This window comes from Chelonoidis abingdonii, chromosome 9 (assembly GCF_003597395.2).
Source record: "Chelonoidis abingdonii isolate Lonesome George chromosome 9, CheloAbing_2.0, whole genome shotgun sequence".
Lineage (NCBI taxonomy): Eukaryota > Metazoa > Chordata > Testudines > Testudinidae > Chelonoidis > Chelonoidis abingdonii.
In genome coordinates this window covers 17,355,981-17,378,557 of record NC_133777.1, presented here as the reverse complement: position 1 = coordinate 17,378,557, position 22,577 = coordinate 17,355,981, and the positions used below count along the sequence as shown (strand labels likewise).

The following is a 22,577-nucleotide window of genomic DNA, read 5'->3' as shown; positions in this document are numbered from 1 at the left end:
ATGAGGGCAGAATTTAGCCCATTAACTTCAATTTTCCATTTAGGAACACAATCAGTATTTTATTGGTCCATTGGGGCTCAAATCTTCTGGTTCAAGTACTCTTGAATTTTAAATTCAGCAGAAATTGTAGCTATAGCTTGTCTTTTAAAAGTCATATTCAGACACTGTGGACAAAATTCTCCTCTGTTACAATGATGCAATGATAGTGTAACAGAGAGGAGAATCTGGCTCACAGGATTATGATGTAGAGTTTGGGGTGCTCTGCACCCGTGAGGATCAGGCCCTAAATCAGTAAGTGAAGAGTAAGCTGCACAAGTGCAGCTCTTCACATAACATGCATGTACCACAAGACATTTCAGTTGCTATGCTAATAGAAATATATCTGTCTGCTTGTAGCTTGGTTTTTTTATACAGCCTTCTGTCTGCCAATTCAGTTATAGCATGTATCAGCAAAACTCTCCTTGTCCATTAACGTAATGATTAATTAATACACGATTATCACAGAGGTTTCCAGATGCTAGGCCAAATTCTGCTCTTGCTTACATCTATGCAACTTCATTAAATTCAATTGGCCTGGTGAGAGCAGAATTGGACTGACTTACTTTAATGCAATACATGTGGACTAGAAGACTGTATAAAGCCGATGCTCTCTGGTAGGGAGGCAGACTGCGCCAGCAGGAGCTCCGCCTGATATAGACACAGTGAGCCTGATTCACCAATATCCTGTACTTCATGCTGGCACACACATCAGTGCAAAGCGGACAGAAATAGCTGCCAAACCAGAACGGTGGCGTTTTAGAATCACTTTGCACTAGTGAAAACAACATCATCGGGTGAATTGGGCCTAATACCTCTGGAATCCCTGGGACAGCCCAGACCAGAAGAGATCTTTCCACACTCCTGGAAGGGCAGAGGGAGGAGGGCCATGATCCTGAGCATGCCCTGCCCTACCTCACCCTCTTTTGGGCAAGACTGCATGTTGAGAGAACTAAGCTCAAGAGGTTCTCACGCACAAGGATCAGCCATTGCCCAGGAATCCATGAGTGGAGGAGGCTCCTTCCATCATCCCCACATAGACTAACCATGTATGCATATACTGGGCTAAATTCTAACACACTATAGTCTGAAATGTACTTCACAGCACTATGTATCTTGTAATTAATCAGAATCCATCAAGTTTTCTTCCCTCATGTGAAACACTCACGGTATCGCACGCTATGGATCAGATCCTCAGCTGGCATAAATTGGCACAAGTCAGCTGAAGCCAATGGAGCTACACCCATTTACATCAGCAGCGGATATGATCCCATAGCATGCAGGCCAGCATGAAGTAGATACTATTACTTCCTTATCACCAGACATGTTAGGACCAGATCCTGCAAGGGGTTTAACTTGAAGGCAGTGAACATCTTGCATACTCAGGCCCCTAACTTGCATTAACATGACACTGTTATATCATATACATCAGGGATCGGCAACCTTTCAGAAATGGTGTGCCGAGTCTTCATTTATTCACTCTAATTTAAGGTTTTGTGTGCCAGTAATACATTTTAATGTTTTTAGAAGGTCTCTTTCTATAAGTCTATGATATATAAACTATTGTTGTATGTAAAGTAAATAAGATTTTTAAAATGTTTAAGTAGCTTTATTTAAAATTAAATTAAAATGCAGAGTCCCCAGGACTGGTGGCCAGGAGCCGGGCAGTGAGAGTGCCGCTGAAAATCAGCTTGCCTGCCGCCTTCGGCACACGTGCCATAGGTTTCAGAATGTGCTGACAAGCATTAATCATACACAAAAAGGCAAGTTGGAAAAAAATGCAGGGCTGCGATGGGTTTGCACAGCTATAAATGAGAATAAAATTTGGCCCTCTGCCCTCAGATACACCAATGTGATATCCACTGCCATCAATGGGAACTGCATACATGTATCTGAGGGCATATTTGTAAATACAGACTTGGGAGAACAAGGGATAGGATGCAAGGTAAGCCTTGTAAGGCTGGTTAAACGCTTGCACATTTAAACACAGAGCCCTTTAGCTGTTCTACCACCCTCCCAAAATCAGACTCTAATCAGTGGAGCTAAACACTGGTCTCATTTTCACCCACAGAGCCACTCACTTTGGTTGGTGAAAGAATTTTTCCCTATGTGTTTACAAAAAGTGTTCTTGTTAATCTCATCATGCTACTAGCTTTATTATATTAAAAAAAACAACTCTTAGTCATCTGCATCATAATAAATAAATAATATTGAGAAATCAAGGGCCTGATTCTCTACTTCCTTATGCATATGTGATCATGGCTATTTAAAAACTTCTCATTAACCCCAAACAAGCAAAGGAACCACAAAAACAAAGTAGAAATATTATATAATAACTGTCTGATAAATTCTATTACCTGCGAACTGGGAACAAGGGCCTTCCACCAATGTCCACCCTTCACAAGGTCAACTTCACTTAATGGCATTGACACTTTGCCTATGACACAGTGGCGTGAGAATTTGTCAAAGTCCACTATGGTTAAAAGTAGAGTTCTTCTTTGGGCTTCTAAAAATGGGATTTCAAAGGTGTATCTCTCCTCAAACACTGGGGTCTGGGTTTTGCGTTTTACTCCTGTCTGCTTGGAGTTCTTCTGATCTGGAAGGAGGCAGATCTTGACGTAAGGGTTGGAATGAGCCATATCTTGTCTTGAACCATCATATGAAATTGGAGGAGGCAGATCTCTAGCCTCAATTACCCTCACTATTAGATAATTATGCAACAGATCATACTGTGTGCTAAAATGCAGCATGCCCAGTTGATACTTCGACAAGATTTCCTCATCTGTCAAGGAGTCCATGTCATCACTATTAGAATCAAGAGAGTAGAGCCTTGGTTCGAATTTTCTAAAATAGTCATCTGGGGTATATGTTTTTCTCAGGATAGTTGGCTGAACTATTTCTTTTTTAGCTCCTATAATTCCAAACTCAATAGGTTTAATGTCAATTAGTGGAGAACTTGGCCTTCTTGATTCTAGACCTAGGCAAAAGAAACAAACAAATAGCAATGTCAGTAACTGGAAAGATTTTATTACATTCCAGCTTAAACAGACTATAAGAGCTGTGGGGCAGAGATTTTGTTCTGTTCGTACAAAACCCAGCACAATGAGGTCCTGGCCCATGACTGGGGTCTTAGGGGCTATCGCAACACAAATAATAATATCATAACTAGTTAATGATTAAGTGAAAACATCAAGTAGATTTCTCTCCCCTGCCCCCATCTAACTCTGTGATTCTATCACATTCATCCTTTAGCAAAAATATAAGTTCGGCCCCTTTCACGGTCTCTTTGTGGAACAGTTTAAGATTTTAATCAACATATCTTGGGCTTGACTTGGATCTCTCTCTAAAAGCAGGCACTAACCTAAGCTTTGGGAAGTTACATGAACTGTGTATGGCTGACAGCCTTACTTGAAATCCGCCTTGGGAGGCTGTAAGCAGACCGTGATGTATCTGAAGATGATCGCCTTCTGTCAGGAGAAGAGTCTTGAGGAGTTGGAGGCGGCTCACTGGCTGTGTTATCAGAGTCTCCATCTTTGTCCTCATTTTGATTGTTTATCCTGTGAAAATGAAAGACCTCTGGATGTCTGAATCCAGTAAGTGTACTGTACACATAACGAACAGGATAAAAAGCCCTCTTTTCTGATACTTTAGATTGAAACCTGGATGAACATCATGGATGCTAGAGCTCATCTGTAGATCTACTTGGAAAACAGAGGAGTGCTGAACTCTGTGGTTTCAGGGCCTTACAAAGCATGGATTCTCTATCCTTTATTTTGTCTTTCAGACTTCTTAAAATGTAATGAAGCTTACTAGCAACAGCAAGGATATACATCAGTATGCACTTTAACACTCATCTATATAAATATGCTCATGTTTCAAATACGTCCATGCGATACAGACCTTGCGGCATTATTGATATATATAGTGAAAATATTTATATCATTACTTACTGCTGTACATTTAGGGTATAGTGCTGGAATTACAGCTTTTATTAGGACTGGCTAGTCACACTATGAATAGCATGGGAAATAACCATGATCAATCTTACCACATCATGTTTAATATTAATATATGGTGGTAAATGTGCGATAAAGTTTGGAAATGTGGCCCTGTAAAGCAGGATTTGTTGACATAGCTTTTAAGCAGTTCCTGTCCCCTTTTTATTCACTCTTTTGCATAACTGGATAGGACAATAATTCTGCTACATCTTGTTTTATTTGTGGAAGAATTTAAGTAAGTAAGAAAGGTTACACACCCCTCACTGAAACTTTGTGAAGGTTTAAAATGCACAAAGTAATTATGAGAATATGCTCATACAAAAGTCCACATGCAATCCCCTTGTCAATTTAAATCTTCTACTTATAGTAAGTTCAGTGAAAATCTCGGCCTCCCACAAATTGCAGCAACTCACATTAAACAGAACAAATCAGAACCTCTTAAGTTCCCCTCAAAGAAGAGCAAGAGTGGACAGGAACAAAAGTATATAGTTCAAGATTCTGATGTCAGTTGCACTGGTGACAGTCTGGAATAAGTCCAATGAAGTCAATGGAAGAACAATTTTATACTGACATAATTGAGATCAGAATCTCACCTTTTTTTTAAAAAACAAAACAAAACACAGTATTTAATTCTTTGTAGCATACCAAGATAAAATACACCTTTCTGGTTAAGCCACAAGATAAAAGAACACTCAGAAAATAGAAATTGGGCACAGTCAAAGTTCAGCATGAAATAAGCAAATCAGATAGGAGCAGTGCTTGAGGTTTGCTCCTCCTTCATTCTTTCTATATTTCTGGCTATGTCAGGTACAAAATGAATAGGTTGAATCATTTACCTCACAAACCACTGATGAAACTAGGCTGTTAACAATATTTTGTAGCAAGTAGTAAACTCAAAAACCTAAAACCAGAATTTAGGAATAGACTAAAAATGGAATTCCAGATCTGAAACTACCTCTCCCCCAAGTCTGGGGGAAGAAGTTCAGATCTGGATCTTGTGGTGCTTAGAGATCTGAATTCACCCGAGCTTCACAGTCCATTGATATTTAATAGATTTTTGTTAGCAAATTAAAAACATACATTAAAATGGATAGACAATACCCAGCTTTCATATGTAGTTGCTTAAATCCTTCAACTGGTATAAAAATCAATACTTAGGAGCATAAAAGTCTGCTTTTCATCCCAAGACACAGATTTGAGGATCTAAATATACTTCTTATGATTCACATGCCTGCAAATTAAGCCTACAGAATATGAGCAAAGCAGGGGCAAAAAGAATCAGAAAAAAATCATTAAGGATATTCTACACATGCTAAACATAATAGTGAATTAACTAAGTATCAAGCAGGTGACCCTTGGCAGGGAAATTGCTATTGAACCACAATAATTTTTCCTCAAATAAACTTTGGCTGTGTTTGGAATAGCTCTGTTTGTATTTAATCAGAACCTCTGGTAACGAGAACTGAACTCTAATTTCAGTTTAACCTTGCAGAACACACAGTATTTATCCTCAAGTTTTTATATACGAGATTTCAAAATATGCAGAGCAGACAAGCACCCCAATTCCCTGCTAATCTTTTTGCTAAGGCTAGGAAGCAAACAATCACGATGAAATAACAGTAAGGATTTGCCATGTGTGCAAGTCAATACAATTAGATTTGCTTCAGCAAGATAAACATACTTCTTGTAACATTGACATTGTAAGGTGCTATAAAAATTCAGGAAGTGCGAAAAGTCAACATCTACTGAAAGAAATTAAGTTCACAGCAGTTGGGCCCAATCTCGCCTCCCGAGCATACCCAGAGCTTCTACTACGGACTATGGGAATGCTGCAGATACACAGAATGGAGGATCGATGCAGACATTAACAAGATTGCTCCCATTCATCGAGAGATCATGAGAAGGACTGGGTGGGAGGAAAGCACACCCCATATGACAGCAATGACCATGTCAGGTGGACAAGAAGCAGAGGATTGGGTGCTCTTAGTTGTGAGCCCTTAGGAATTTTTAGATACTTTTCAGGGGGAGAAGGGGCAACTCAAGAAATTTACTTGTTCCCCAAACTCAATGCATTGAGGCAGAATGTGGATCTTTTTAAATCCAGGTCCTAATTCAGGGTGTTACAGTGCTGCCCAGCACTATAGCATGGGAACATCTACCATGCAAAAAACAATTAGTGTAACCAGACCTCAGAGCAGTTTTGAAATACACATACACATTAAAATAGCTCATTCACAGCCCAGTTCTGCAACTTTTACTCATGCCAAGCAGCACTTACTCACGTGATGAGTACAATACTGCAAAATCCAAACATTTAGAAACCTCCCCACCTCCGTGCACCCAAAACAACAACAAGACCAGGCAAAGGGCACCACTTCTCTCTTGTATCTCCTGAGGTGTCATTCTGTCCCTCTCCATTCTCCTCTCCATCTTTCCAGCCCCCCTCTCTCAGTCTCCTTACCCCCATACATATATTCTCTCCCTTCCCCTCAGTCACCCATATTCTCCCAGCATACCCCCAAATCTCCTTTCCTATGTCCATTTTCCTTTACAGTCTCTCTCTCAGCCTCCCTCCCTCCTCAACCCCTCCATATTCCTTGGATAAACTCAGCTGCCACCTCCATACATTCCCATAGCCCCTCACTGTCTCTTGCCTGGGCTACATGCAGGAAACAGAAACTGCCATTTTAGCTGAGGGCATCTTGGATTCAATCATATGAAAAGTAATGGGAGACAGCGGCCATTCTGAAGCAGTTTGCTGCCCAGTTTCTAGAGACAAAAATCTTTAAAGAAACAAAACAAACCCTAAACTTGTAAGATTTGTGGAAATATCATGGGAGCTGATGACTTTGACAGTCCCTAGAGGGCTGCTGGTCTGACTATATGTAACACAGCATAAGAAAGGACTGCAGAACAGGGTCCTTTAATATAACTTCTTTCATTATTATTTATTGCAAAGGTTAACTAGGAGGGATCCTAGAGGGAACGGAACTGGTATGGATCCAAGACGCAGGTGGAAGGGACAGGGAGTACTTCCGGAGCCCACAAAGGGGGTCCACATCAGCTGCACATTGCAAAGTTCAGCTCCCCAGAGAAACTGAAGAATCACCACACAGGTGGGTTAGCGGGGGAGGGCAGAGAAGGAATAGAGGTCCAAAGGTGGTGATCTACCACTACACAGCCCCAGTGGCCACAGGGGAGAATCAGAGATCTTTGGAATTACTGCCTCAGGGCTAGGGTTGCAAACTTTATAACCACACAAAACCGAACACCTTAGCCCCGCCCCTTTCCCAAACCGCTCCCCCCCCACATTCCCCTTCCCTTGGTGGCTTAGTCTCCCCCACCCTCACTCACTGTCACTGGGCGGGGGCAGGTGTCTAACTGGGTGTGTGGGCTCCAGGGTGGGGCCAGAAATGAGGGGTTCCGTGTGTGAGAGAGACTGTGGGGGGGGCAGTGGGTTAGGGTGCAGGGGAGGGCTCCGGCTGGGGGGACAAGCTCTGGTGTGGGGCTGGGGATGAAGGGTTTAGGAGAACATACGAATGGACATACTGGGTCAGACCAAAGGCCATCCAGCCCAGTATCCTGTCTTTCGACAGTGGGCAATGCCAAGTGCCCCAGAGAGAATGATCAGAACAGGTAATCATCAAGTGACCCACCCCCTATCGTGCATTCCCAGCTTCTGGCAAACAGAGGCTAGGCACACCATCCCTGCCCATCCTGGCAAATAGCCATTGATGGACCTATCCTCCATGAATTTATCTAGCTCTTTTTTTAACCCTGTTATAGTCTTGGCCTTCACAACATCCTCTGGCAAGGAGTTCCACAGGTTGACTGTGCGTTGTGTTAAGAAATATTTCCTTTTGTTTGTTTTATTCCTGCTGAGTATTAATTTCATTTGGTGACCCCTAGTTCTTGTGTTATGAGAAGGAATAAACAACACTTCCTTATTTACTTTCTCCACAACAGTCATGATTTTATAGACCTCAATCATATCGCCCTTAGTCATCTCTTTTCCTACTGAAAAGTCCCAGTCTTATTAATCTCTCCTCATATGGCAGCTATTCCATATCCCTAATCATTTTTGTTGAACATTTCTCAACCTTTTCCAAGTCCAATATATCTTTTTTGAGATGAGGCAACTACATCTGCACGCAGTATTCAAGATGTGGGAGTACCACGGATTTCTATAGAGGCAATATGATATTTTCTGTCTTATTATCTATCCCAGTGGTTCTCAAACTCATTCCGCCACTTGTGCAGAGAAAGCCCCTGGCGGGCCGGGCTGGTTTGTTTACCTGCCGTGTCCACAGGTATGGACGATCACGGCTCCCAGTGGCCACGGTTTGCTGCTCCAGGTCAATGGGAGCTGCTGGCAGTAGCGGCCAGTATATCCCTCGGCCCACGCCGCTTCCAGCAGCTCCTATTGGCCTGGAGCAGCGAACCATGGCCACTGGGAGCTGCTATCGGCCAGACCTGCGGACACAGCAGATAAACAGGGGCTTTCCCTGCACAAGCGGTGGAACAAGTTTGGGAACCACTGATCTATCCCTTTCTTAATGATCCCCAACATTCTGTTTGCTCCGGGTTGGGTGGGGGTGGGTGGGAGGCTCAGGGCTGGTGCAGGAAGTTGGGACTCAGGGTTGGGGCATGGGCTTACCTCGGGTGGTTCCCAGTCAGGGACGCAGCTGGGCTAAGCAGGTTCCCTGCCTGTCCAGGCTCCGCACTGCACCCCAGAAGAGACCAGCAGGTCTGGCTCCTAGGCAGGGGGCCAAAAGGCTCCGCACACTGCTCTCGCCCACAGGCACTGACTCCCGAACTCCTACTGGCCACAGTTCCCAGCCATTGGGAGTGCGGAGCCGGTGCTTGGGGCGGGGGCAGCATGCAGAGACCGATGGCTCTCCTGCCTACAAGCTGGACCTGCTGGCTGTTTCTGGGGTGCAGCCCAGTGCTAGGACGTGAAGGGACTAGCCTGCCTTAGACCTGCAGCACAGCTGAACAGATTTTTAACAGCCCGGTCGGCGGTGCTAACTAGAACCACCGGGATCCCTTTTCAATCGGGCATTCCAGTCGAAAACTGGATGCCTGGCAACCTTACTCAGGGCCTGCCACTCCACAGATCAAGTGACGATTTCTTCTACCTCACCCCTTCCTGGAGCCCCTACCAAGCTTAGCCACTTGTCGCCAAGTACTCGATCATTTCTGCAGTATATCTTTCTAAGTCCAATACAGCTGTCTCATCATTTTGTTCACCTGCACACGATGTTTCCTTATTTAGCATTGATTTTATTTCCAATTCCCATTAGCTGCAGATAAGTGAGTTTCTAAGCATAATTCTGACCCCAAAAACTGCTCCCTGTTTAAGAACCACTATAGAGCTCTACTGCTAACCTCTCTGCACCTTCTTTCTATACTAATTCAAAACAATAAACAAGATGCTGTAATTCAAACAGAAAAGGATGAATTTTATATACCGTTTACCCACAAACCTGACAGATCTGGCAGGGAAAAAAAATGAAAGCAAGGAAGCTCCCAGGGGAGGATGATACTGATCATGTGTCTTCCTATCTATCCTCCAACAACACAGTGAAATGTGATGCATTAGGGAAACAATTAAGCGGGCACCTCACCTGTTGTGGTTTCAGAAACACATTGCACATTTAACCCTTGAGTGTCAACTACTCTGCTTCTATGGGAGGCAGTGTGGCCTTGCAGATAAAGCACTGGACTGGCACTAAGGCTCCTGCTCTGCCAGTGACCTGCTGGCTAACCTTGGATAAGTCACTTTGCCGCCCGGTGCCTCAGTTTCCCCAGCTGCAAAATGAGGATAACAATACTGGCCTCCCTAGTAAACTGCTTTGATGTTGTTGTTGTTTTAGGATTAGATTTTAAAAGCACTTAAGTGACACAGGAACACAAGTCCTGTTAGAAATTCAGTTTTTCTAGGCGATATGTTCTCTTAAGTCACCTTGGTGTTTTTGTAAGTTCCACCCTTTAGCCTGGTTAAATTAGAACAACATTAATAAGATCAGTATCTATTTTTTACTCTTATAAACTTCAAAACATTGTAGTAAATATTGTTTAGTTTCACTAAGTGCTGCTTGTATGCTATCTTTCTGTCTAGAATAATATCTTACAGCCAACCCTAAGCCCTAAGATTTATCCTGGAAATAGCTAAAGTTAAGGGTTATTTCAGCCATTTTCCATGGGGCTCTGCATGGGTGCAGGGGTCCATCAACATGCAACAAATTGATGAAGTGGGGCCTGTGCCTGAATCCCTATTTGTCTGAACAGTTATCTGGTGTATTGCATTTGTCTATGGTTAAGGTAGATCCTCTGGTAGGAACATTGTCTGTTATGTGTTCAGAAAACACAGTGCATGCTCTAAGTAATAATAACAACAATTAATAAATATAGATCCTCCTACATAGTCATTTGACTGGCAGTCTGGAAAATTACAGCAATCAGAGGGCTAAAGTGCTCAAAATAACATAGTCCAATTCAGAGATTCAACAAGAATTCAAATGAAATGTATTGTTCTCAGCATGGAATACAAAGAGAGACCAACTACCAACTTGCTGTGTTGGCTTGCAGGATAGTTTCTGACTTAAGCACTGGGGCAGCTGTATTTCAAAGTCTCCAGCTACCTGAATTAGCAGAACATGTTGTTTAGCTTTACTGCAGTTATATGCACTTTTTTATATAGTTATATACGCTGTTTCCACTCCCCTAACACCGACTCTTCCCACCGATCCCTTATTGTATGTATGCCATTAGCCAGGTGTGTAGCATTTTTGGATTCTTATGGTCTCATGTTTATGCCCTCACCACAGCCAAAATAACATTACCTTTGTCACGCTGCTATACACTGGAGATAACATTTGCTTAATATGCACATCTAAACTTACAGCCAGGCAGGCGTCTGTGCAGGAAAAGGTCCCAGGATTTCAACTTCATCTTCGCTCGACTGACAACAGCTACAGTCAAAACACTTCTGACAACAATTTCTACAAGTCCATCTGCACAGCAAGAGATCCGAGAGTCTAGAGAGCAGACCCTGGGGCCATTGGAAACCAAAGAATAAGATTACAACCAGTAGATCATTGGTGAGAAATAACACTCAGCTGTATTTATGTTTGTGTCTCTGCAGCAGAACATTTGGAACTCTATTTATTCCATTTATATAAACAGACAAGCGTCGTGCAGTTACTGGCACAATCTCACTGAAGCCATAACTAGGCAGGGAAATAAACATTCACTGCAGGTATTTTCTTTTATAGAATTATTATGTACGTGGGCAAGAGAGCGATTTACAAAACACTGTGGCATAACAATATGCTAGAGCAGAAACCTGCCCATTATTTCACACACATTAACAAACTAATATATCAACAAATGTACGGCAGAGAAAAGAAAAAACTAAAGACTAGTAAAAACCTCAATTTAATTTCACAAGTTGTTGCACAGCTGAAAAAAACCTAATGCAACAATATGAATGTATTTTAATACTGTATGCATGTAACCATATGCTCCATACACGCAGTATTACAGCCTCAAATTTGTCAGCCAAATGTATCAGCCTAGGTACAAAATCTTTCCATGGCTCTTACTATGTTGATTAATTTATTGAAAAAACTAATGATTGTTTGCCCTCAGTAAGTATAGAAGTGCCCTCGAGAACAGAATTTTGTATGGTGGCAGTAGTAACTATCTAACAGTGCTATTACATGCACACACATTATATGTAATAATGTACACAGGCTAATGTGTATATTTATTATATTATATGTTATGTTATAATGTTATAAACAAATATACACAGGCTAAGTGTATACATTTATAGCAAGGGGGAGTGCATCACAAGAAAGGAACCGAGTCTGAAGAAGCCACAGTTCCCTTCCTAATCTACCCTGGCTTCAAGAGGGTATAAACTTGCTGGTGACTTATACCAACAACAGATAACTACCCCATTCCCACCACACCCTCTAAGCTCAGCTTGCTGGTGCACTGGAGAGAGGTGGAGGAGGCATGAAGCCAGGGTTCTGCTCATTCCCCATCCACCCTTACCCACCTTTCCCAGGTTGGGGGCCAGGGCGCGAGAAGAAAGTGTTCGTAAGAAGGCTTGCAGAGCAGTACATAAGACACACAGACAGATTCTAGCTATCTGTTTTCAGTGGTAGGTGAAAACCCAGACTGCATTATGAAACCCTCACAAAGTCAAAATTTGACAATTTGTGAATTTTATAATTGTACCAGACATTCTTGAACTGTATCATGTTTGCAGTGTTCAACACTGTCTTTATAGGGAGACAGTCGGCACTCATTGGGAGGCCTTCCCAGGGAGCACAAGGCTGCAGAGAAGGATAGTAGCAGATCGATAGTAAAACAAATTTTTATTCCACACCTGTAAAAAAACTGAATTTTCCTGCTATTCAAAACAATTAGTTTTTCTATAAATGAACCCCAGAAATCAGAAAAGCCACAAAGCAAGGAATCTGGCGTACCATCTATACCTACGGCATTAGAAAAGATTCAGAAAATGCAGGACAATCTCCTCTGGATGACGAGATGAGACAGAATAGCGAATGAATCATCTGATTAACTCACCTCATTTATTGGTTCCAACTGTCCTTTTAGATATCCATGATGAAGCAAAGGGGAATAAAATGAAAGAGACAAAACCAGTTTAGCAATGCTCAAATAACTCTAAATTAGCACCGGTCAGAGAACAATTTCTTTAATTTCTCAGGACATGCTATTTCCCAAGCTTGTCCTACTTAATTTTAGGGGACAGGAAAGAATCTCCTGAGGGAGCAACAATATCTTCTTTACCCCTTTCCTTCCTGCTGCTCACCCTTCCCTAGGAGGATCCCACCACTCTCAGCCCTGTTTACAGCAAGAGAAACATATATATTGCTTCTGCTACCATCCCCCTCCCAGGAGACATCATGTGCAACCACACTCCTCATGTGTCCCTAGGAAATTACTTGATTTCTACAACTATTTACTGCATCAGTAACAAACCACACCCAGGTCATAGATACACCTCAAGCTCCCGATAATAGAGACCTTGGTCTCAATTCAGTTCTGGCAAAAATGGTTGCAACTCCAGAAATATTAAGACCAACACTTTCAGAAGTGGACACTAAATTTGAGTACTCCCATTTCTGTGTGCCCAGCTCAAGACACTCTGTGCCTGATTTTTCAGAGATACTGAGCACCTTTAACTCCCATTGTTTTCCACTGGGGTGGTGAGTCCTCAGTATTGGAAAAATCAGTCCCAAGGTGTCCCCAGGTGAGTGCTCAAAACTTGAATCACCCAAGATCACTGACCTTTGAGCTGAAGTGACTTGCCCAAGGACACACAAGAAGTATGTGATAGAGCCAGGAAGAGAACCCAAACCTCCCAAGTTCCAATCTAGTACTTTAATCGCACCATCCTTCCAGTCTTATTCACTTTGTTTGTGCTATTCCTGCTGTAACTAGCATTATTAGCACCTTTACTTTCATGAGCACCAAATTCATCGAAATTCATTAAAAAACCTTATTTAAAAAAGTTTGGATCTCTACTGTGGTTGTTTCGCTATCTTTAACCCCTGATCATATCTAGCAGTTTTCTGTCTCATGTGCCTTCCTTTAAAGATGGTTTCCTTAAGGGGCTTGCTCTCCCAAAAGTATACTGCTTCTATTAGCTAAATTCTTTATGGAAAACATAAACAATACAACTTTTTTAAAAGGAACTAGATTAGATTAGATGAAATTTAGCTCTACAAAGGCTTCCACAGAAAGCATTTTAGCACAAACATCCATCGTCACATTCTCACAGACTACTGCTTAGTGAAAATACCGCCACCTGTCTGAAGTAAGGATTGCAAGGACAAAAGCACTGTATTTTGATATGGCTACACCCAAAAATCATTTTTAAAAACCCCAGGGTTGTCATCCCCCAATTTACACACTAAATTCCACCCAAAACTGGTGTGGCTTATTCCAAGCCTGCACTAAAATGCCTACACTGCATTAAAACGAGTTCATTGGATTTATGCCCTGCAGCCGAACAGCCCAGCATGTCCTGTGAGAAAAGGCCATGTGGTGTAAGGGAGTCGGGTGTGGTAACTCCAGGCAGGCCTGCATCAGACAATCCTCCTGGCTAAAATGTATCAACTGTGCAAGAGAGGCATCAAGTAAAACAATGTAGATCTGCTTTAAAATAAATAGGGCCTTGGGCAGCCAGCACTCCAGGAACATGAGCAATGCTCCCCACAGACTCCATCATAAAGCAAGTGGAGTTCCATTCTGTCTGTGTGCTCAATCAAACTCCCCCCGAAACCCTAGCCAGGTACACAGGAGTGATGACAGAGACAACAGGCAGGAACTAATCACCATAGCACAGCAGAAGCAAATGAAAAGCCATTGCCATAAAATACATAAATGCACAGATCCATGAAATAAAAGCAAACACGAACAGCTGTTTGTGTCCATGCTAGTCACATGCAGCAGGCAGGCTAGCTCTGGGGAAATGACAAAGGTTTATAAAGTACAAATGATCGCCATCAGGTGCTGGGTAAGCTCAGTTGGAGTTTAAGACCACAGACACTATAACAAACCCAGCACATATAGGCAGACTGGGCCTACCATAAGATTGGCCTACTCCACTGGGAATGCAAAAGGAATACCGCTCAAGTCATTCTGCTGAGCCTAGGCTTATTGTACCAGATCTGGAAATTCAAGATCAACTCTTCAACCCAGGAGCATAACCCATTTGGGAGTCCTGGTGCCATGAACAAACCCTCATCACAAAACAACACATAGTATGTGTATTGTGGCCTAGGGCCCCTGCGTAGTCATTGCTGCTTGATGACCTGGCTGACAGCTGTTCCTTGACACCTCGGTTTCCAGAATCTGCCATACCTGGGGCTGTTTTGCTATCTTTACCTTTACACTCCCTGTGCCCCATACGCTACTGTGCTTAGCAGTTCCCTGCATTCTCCAAAGCAACTGTGACCAGCACTTTTTAGGTGGGTGATATTGCACAGCTGGGGCTTGCTTTTTCTAGCATGAATACATGTACATACATGCATGTATGGGCATATACATGTCCTCTCTGCTTCTGTACACTTTGGTCACTTGAGGATGACAGCGTCCAGTACTACACCACTGATATTACAGATATGGGGCAAAGAACATTATGCGTGGAATTTTCAAAGGAGCCTGACCTAGGAACACAACTCCCAGTGAAAGCCAATGAGCCTTGTGCTCCTAAGTCGCTTATGTACTTTTTAAACAATAAATGGTAATCCTTCACACACACAAAGCCTGACCTAAAGCCCAGTGAAATCAATGCAAAGATCCCTACTGACTTCACTGGGCTTTGGATCATCATAGTATGTTTCATCCCAGGATCTCAAAGCACTTTTTAAATACTAACTAATTTGCAGTCAGTACACCCCTGAGGAGTAGGTCACTATTGTCATTTCAGAGATGAGAAACTGAGTCACAGAGAGAATGACTTATCCAACGGCATTTTACATCCACTGTGCACAGACGCCATTGTTAGTGACTGTGCAAGGCAGTGGAAAACCAAACCAAGTCATTGTCAGGGCTCAGATAAGAAGCCAGATTTCCTAGCTAACATCTTCCAGGAGTTTTTAAACCATAAAACCATGGGTATCAAAACTCATTCAGGGGAACAGCTCAAATTACATTTTGAATTATGCACCATGGACCCAGTATTAGGGCCTCATATACAACAGCCTATCCACCAAAGAGCTCATTCTATCCTGGCACAATTACACAAGGGACAGATCAGGCTGAGAGTAGTTACAAACCTAGGGACTCAGAGCCCCCTGCCCATCTAGCTTCCAAGAGCCCCTCAAAGTAAGGACAGCTTTAAGTGAGTGTTGTTCTCATGGCCTGGGGCAAGTTGAGTGGGCCCCTGTTTTGGAGTTCATAGTTGGTGGTAATTAATATGTCAGTATACCACACTGGGGTAAGGGTCCCTGTGTCTGTCTCCACAGCAGGTCCTTTTATTGGTGTGAGGGGCCCCAGTTTCAATCTCTGCAGGGATTCCCATATGTGTGGAAGCCCCAATTTCTAGGCTTCCACAGTGGAGGCGGGGGTCTCATGTAGGTAGGGTTCCTGAGCCTATGTTCTCGAGGGTCACTGTGACAGTGTGAGGGGCACTTCCCATCCCTGCTGGTGGTTCAGAGGACTGCAGGGTGTGAGTAGCAAGGTCATCTCATGCCCTGAGGGAAGCTCTGTGTCCTTTCATGGCCTTCTGGCTGGCTGATTCCTGAGCCTCCCAGGCCCCTTTCACAGGCTCCCCTATCTAGTCCTCCTCCCTCAGCAGCAGCCACCTAAGCTCAACTCGGGAGCAGCATCCATGGTAACGACAGCTGGATGAATGAGGGAGGCCTTGGTAAAGCACCCCTGGCTGCTCCTACTCCCATCTTCCTGCCCGCTCTTGCTCCCACTCTAAATTCAATCCTAGACATGGAACATGCAGTCAACAGCTGGATCCCTGAACTGCAACAGAACAGCAGCAGAGGCAGCTGCAAAAACTGTTGCTCTGCTTCTCTTTGTGCACAGTATATGCAACTCTGCATGAAGGCATCACAAACCTCTCACACACACACACTCACACAAGAACTCACATATATGCTGACATTCACACGCACACGCACAGACCGTGCACAATCCCATACACACATACAAACATAAGCACACCTATGTACAAACACCCCCCATAGACACAAACAGTCCATCCCATACATACACCATCAGTTAGATACACAAACACACAAGTTCACACAAACACGCACAAAAGGGGATGTTCAGATTCACTCTTAAGAAGGAGACAAGTTCCAATCAGAGGTACCATTCCCCCAAACCCTTCTCCACAAAGTGTTTCCACCAACCGACATTTTGGTCTGAATCAAGATGCATTGGCTGACTGCTGCTATTAAACAAATGCAAAAAGCCGAAGCACTAATGTGTCAGGTTTGGTATGGCACTAGAGAGCTTCACCTTTTCCGCAACTAACTAACTTGCACACCCAAGTTTACCGTTAAGCAGGGGGGGGGATCACTGGCCTGGGCGGGATAAACATGCAGCTAGCAAAGCGAGCTGAGTGCTACCCCAGGTTAGAGCAGACCGGGTTTCCCTGTGGTCCCCACCCCGGCGAAAAGGACATTACCTCCCCAGTGCTGGTCAGACCTACCTGTATGTACGCCATCTTCACTGGGTATCACATTAGTTCCCAGCACAGCCTGAGCATGGCGTCTCTCTCCCCTTTGCCCTCAACAACAAAACAAGACGTGACTTGTTTGCTAGATGATCACTGACCTCCCCGCTCCCCCCTGGCTGCTCGCTGCGGATCAGCGTCTCCGCCCCAGCGGGCTCCAGCCCGGCGCCGTCTGTTTCTCTGGTATTTCGGGCAGGCTTTGTCTGGAGCCCCAGGCTCTCTGTGCCGCGCTGGGCGGGGAGGGATGTGTTCTGGCAGCTCGTCACCTGCTGCACCCTCCTGGGCATGGGTGGCTCGGGGGGAATTTCCCCTGCTCGGGCTGCCGCGGCCGCAGCCCTCCCTCTTCCCGGGGTCGCCATTCGCCTCTCTCGGGGCAGCCTCCCTGAGCTTCGAACCCCAATCTCGCAGGCTGCGCCCGGGACCGTCACCCCTCCGCCCACCGCCGCCCGCGGCCGGGACCGTCACCCCTTCCGCCCGCGGCCGGGACAGTCACCCCCTCCGCTCTCCGCTGCCTGCGCCCGGAACCGTCACCCTCTCCATCCGCCCGCGCCCGGGACAGTCACGCCCGCAGCCTCCTGCGCCCGGGACCGTCACCCCCTCCGCCCGCCTGCGCCCGGGAGAGTCACCCTCTCCGCCCGCCTGCGCCCGGGACCGTCACCCCCTCCGCCCGCCGGCAGCTGGGACAGTCACCCCCTGCTCCCGCCTCCCCCTGCGCCCGGGACAGTCACCCGCCGCCGCCCGCCTCCGCCTGTAGCCGGGACCGTCACCCCCTCCGCCCGCCGCCGCCTGCGCCCGGGACCGTCACCACCCTCCCCCCGCCTGCAGCCGGGACAGTCACCCCCTGCGCCCGCCTCCGCCTGCGCCCGGGACCGTCACCCCCTCCACCCGCCCCGCCTGCGCCCGGTATCCTCGCCAGTCTCCGCCTGCAGCCGGGACCGTCACCCCCTCCACCCGCCCCGCCTGCAGGCAGCAACACGTGGCGCAGAACAAGACCCAGCCGGGGCCAGACGTCTTTCGCCCGGGCCACCAGGGAGAGCAACTGGGGCTTAGCCCGGCCCCAGCAGCGGCGCCCCCTGCGCTCTGGGCAGCTGGAGCCCAGAGGGGATCGCCCCCGCCAAGCGGCAGCGGCTGGTGCTGCAGCCCAGAGGAGCCCCCAGGTGGTGGACAGAGGCTGCCGCGGAGGCTCCCAGTGGGTTCGCAGAGCCCGTGGAGCCTGGGTAGGCTCTGGGCATGGTGAGAGCCGTGCGTCTGGTAAAAGGGGGAGGAAGCGGGAGAGCTCTTGGGTGGGGGGAAAGCCCCCAGGAGGACCCTGTAAATCTGGGCTGTGGCTCTGCCTGCTGCACAGGATGGAAGCTCAGGGTGGAAAAGGAGTGAGGGGCTGAAGGAAGCTGATGCCGTGCGATGGGGTGGAGATCTCCCCCCCACGGCACCTCCATGTGCAACAGAGCCGATGGAACTGCCTGCCACCAACATGTGCCATGGGCTGGGGACCAGTCAGATAATGTGTGCGATGGGGGGAGGAGGGAAGAGATGGGAATCCCCAGAACATATGCACTGGTAGGAAGTTGTGTCACTCTCCATGTGGCACCCACGGAGGTAATCCAGCCTGAAATGCCACTAGGGAACTCACCAGGAGCCTGTCACATAATAGAAAAAAGACCTTGAGCCAGTGCTGCTAATTCCAGGGTTTCACACATTATCTGACTGGCCCCCAGCCCCTAGCACATGTTGGTGGCAGGTAGTTCCACCAGCTCTGCTGCATGTTAGGTGCTGGGGGATCCCCACCCCATCACTCACCTCAGTTTCCTTCAGCCCCTCACTCCTGTTCCAGCTCCAGCTGCTGCTCTCCTGTTAGTGCCTGAGAATCACTGCTTTCATTTTTGTTGTTTTAAAGGAAATTTCTAGCCCTAGGGGTTGTCGAGAAATGCTTGAAAATGTGACTTCTAAATGCCAGAAGGCAAATAAAAAGAACCCAACGTTTATTATATTTATAATCTCCCAATTGTCTAGGGGAGCTGACTCATGATTTTTAAAGGCTTGGGTTAGCCATACCCATTATTGCAATGCAGAATGTAGTCTAGGAAATTTACACAGTGTGTAGTGGGCAAGGGCATATAATTACTGAGGGAACAATCACAGTATACTCTGTTTGCAGGGGTATCCGAATGGGAGGGTGTCACATATGCAAGTTAGGATCCCATTTTTAGCCTCCTCTGTGTTAAGCTAGCGCTGTTTTAACCTTTGCATAGGGACCCCCGTGTGGGTATTTGGGCCCCTCTGTCTGTGTATTCACAAGATCCCAGTGAGTTTGTGTAAACCCCTGGGTTTTGGATTCACAGAGCTCACTGAATGCATGCTGGGGTCCAGTCCTCCTTTCTGTGTTCACAGATGAAGGGGGCTACATATAAGTGTGGTTCTCAAGGCCTCACATGACCTCCTGAGGGGCACTTCAATGCTGGCATTTCACAGGATTGCAGGCTACAAGTCACATGGTTAGCCAACAATATCGGGAAGCTCTGCCCTTTCATGCCCCTCTGGCTGAGTCCCAGGCCCCCTCCATTTGCATCCCCGGGGACTGCTCTGTCTGGATATCCACCTGCTGTCCAGCAGCAGCAAGCTCCCCTCAGCTCAGCAATTAGGAGAAGCATCCATGGTAAGTAACACTAGGGATGGGGGCTGGGGTCGATGCTAAAGTACTCCTGGCTGGCCTGACTCCCATCTCCCAGCCTGCTCTTGCTTACATGCCAAACTGAGACCCAGAAACAGAACCCTGGAGTTAACAGACGGATCATGGCACATAGAGCAGCAACAGGAAGTGCAGCAGAGGCGTCTGCGAAAACTGTCGTTCTGTTTCACTCAGGGCACAGTTGCACACATCGCACAATAAGGCATCCAACATTTGTCTCATCCACACACACATATATGCACACATTCATACACATAAATAATAGCTACACACAAAGATAATCACACAAATATACCAACATCACACATACACAATGTCAGGTATCAGGGGGTAGCCGTGTTAGTCTGTATCCACAAAAACAAGGAGCCCAGTGGCACCTTAAAGACACAGATTTATTTGGTAATCTGAAAAAGTGAGGTTTTTTTAACCCACGAAAGCTAATACCCAAATAAATCTGTTAGTCTTTAAGGTGCCACCAGAATCCTTGTTGTTTTTGTACATACATAGTGTGTATGTCTGAATGAATGTAAGTCTCTCATACCCACATAATCTCACTAGCACACACACACACACACACACACACACACTATGTTAGTTTCCTTTTGTTTTACTGATTTGTACCAACACAACCTTAAAAGAACATGCACCCAATACATAGTTAGAGGGATGCATTCAATTTCTTTTATTTACTTTTTTTAATTAAGGTCCAGTCACAAGTATGATTTCCCCAAACTTATCTTGGAACAGATTGTTTTGTAACCCTACTTAGTACTGTCAGCCTCCAGTAAATCACAGTTCTTGTTTCTAAATACATTAGAAGCAAATATTACTATTGAATGCAAAACTCAGAACAAATAATAATGCTACAGTTGCATCTGTCACTAAAGAACTTAACCTTTTCTGTAACTAACTCTCAAGTTTCCCATTAAGTGGGAGAGGGAATCACTACCCTGAACATGCAGCTAGTAAATTCAGTTGAGTCTAAACCAGGTTAGAGCAAACCCAGTGTCCCTATGGTCCCCCTCCCCAGATAAAGAGGGCATTTCCTCCCCAGTGCTGTTCAGACCTACCTGTATATACGCCATCTTCAATAGGTATCACATTAATTCCCAGCACAGCCTGAGCATGGCGTCTCTTTCCACTTTGCCCTCAACAACAAAAAAAAGACATGACTTGTTTGCTTGATGAGCACTGTTCATTCTGTTTCCCCCTTGCTGCTCACTGACTCTCCGTCATGATCACTGTTTCCTTCACAGTATTTCTTTAGCACAGAAGTGTTGATTATTTTGTTTGTTTCTAATATTTCTTGTATGGTTTTCTGGGTTCCCAGGCTCTCTGTGCTGCATTGGGCTGGGAGGGATGTGTTCTGTCAGCCTGTCACTTGCTGCATGATTGATTTCCCTCTTTTCCTTCTTCCCTATGCTAGGCTGGTGGTGAATTTTCCCTTCTTGGGCAGCAGCTGCAGCAGCCTTTGCACTTCCACAGATCTGGATTCCCCTCTCTCAGCGCATCTCTGCTTGGATTTGTTTTTCCAACTTAAAGCCGGAGGATGAATCCGGGGGAAGTGTCTCCTGCAAACAGCATCATCCATCTGTCTGCAGCAACCAGATGGACAAGAGACTTTGAAACAGCAGCATGTAGGAGGGTCCTTTTTGTCACAGAACAAGAAGCAAAACGTGTCTGAAACCTATTGGTGATGATTTTCCATCAGCAAACCAAAAACCTCGCTCTTATTTCAAATTGTATGTGACCAAGTTAGATATTTATATATTGAAAGGGAATGGTGTACTGAAGGAAACTCTTTCTTTATGAGTTTACAGAAGGACCTGCAATAAATTATACCTAGGGAACCTACCAAAACTATGGAGTATGCTGTCTCGATGTGCAGTGTAAACTCATTTCATGGACACAAGGAAGCTGACGTAAATATGAGTAGAGAGCACTGCAATGTAATGTACATTTTGCAGTGTAAGGTGCTGAAAGAACTATCACCTTAATAGCCATTTGATTTGCCAGCACACACCTCACTTCTATTTTTAGCTTGCAATAATTATTCCTACCCCTTTTCCCTCTTACAAAGGGTTAGAAAAAGTATTTCACTACAGATGTTCTGCAATAGGGTGATTGCATTTTTTAATTTGGGGAAAGCGGTATTGTTAATAGGTAAAGGTAATGAAAAGAATTCATTAATAAATGAAGAAGACTAGTCTGTAGATTGTATGTGTTTGCATTACGAGGCGGAGCGCAGGTTCCTTTTGAAGCAGAATGCAAGTGTCAAAGCTGCAATTGCAACAGGTCTTGTGCAGAAAAGAAGAACAGCGACATCCAGAGACCAAAATGCAGAACTTCAAGGAATTGGAAAACATTTCCCAAGCTTATGAATCAGCTGATAGGACACAACCCTACATCTGGATTAGACTGGCTTCATAACACACCCATATCACAAATGCTGGTAGAGTGCAGTACACTACAGTGCTAGTAAAACCTTATCTAGTGCAATTAACTAACAGGTCTTAGGAGAAGTGAAGATAGCTAAATGTGAGTTTTATATCATTAGCAGTTATCGTCATAGATGTACTATTTCACACCAGCAACCTGCATTACTATTGCTGTACCC

General features: G+C 45.2%; 1 protein-coding gene across 5 annotated transcripts in view; it reads right to left on the bottom strand.

The window, feature by feature from the left end:
• Positions 1 to 21,574, bottom strand: part of SYT17 (synaptotagmin 17) — a 76,068-nt gene extending 54,494 nt beyond the window's left edge. The window contains exons 1-6 of one of the 5 annotated variants that reach the window (XM_032800192.2): positions 21,031 to 21,574; positions 17,251 to 17,328; positions 12,639 to 12,656; positions 10,940 to 11,088; positions 3,445 to 3,593; positions 2,394 to 3,013 (exon numbers count right to left, since the gene is read on the bottom strand). In XM_032800192.2, coding sequence (XP_032656083.1) covers positions 2,394 to 3,013; positions 3,445 to 3,593; positions 10,940 to 11,088; positions 12,639 to 12,656; positions 17,251 to 17,265 — 951 coding nt within the window. In that variant the 5' untranslated portion in view covers positions 17,266 to 17,328; positions 21,031 to 21,574. Of the gene's footprint in view, positions 1 to 2,393; positions 3,014 to 3,444; positions 3,594 to 10,939; positions 11,089 to 12,638; positions 12,662 to 17,250; positions 17,662 to 21,030 lie in introns of those variants that run through there. The other 4 variants (XM_032800193.2, XM_032800198.2, XM_032800197.2 and 1 more) reach the window with 4 other exon arrangements.
• Between the last annotated feature and the right edge of the window lie 1,003 nt (positions 21,575 to 22,577).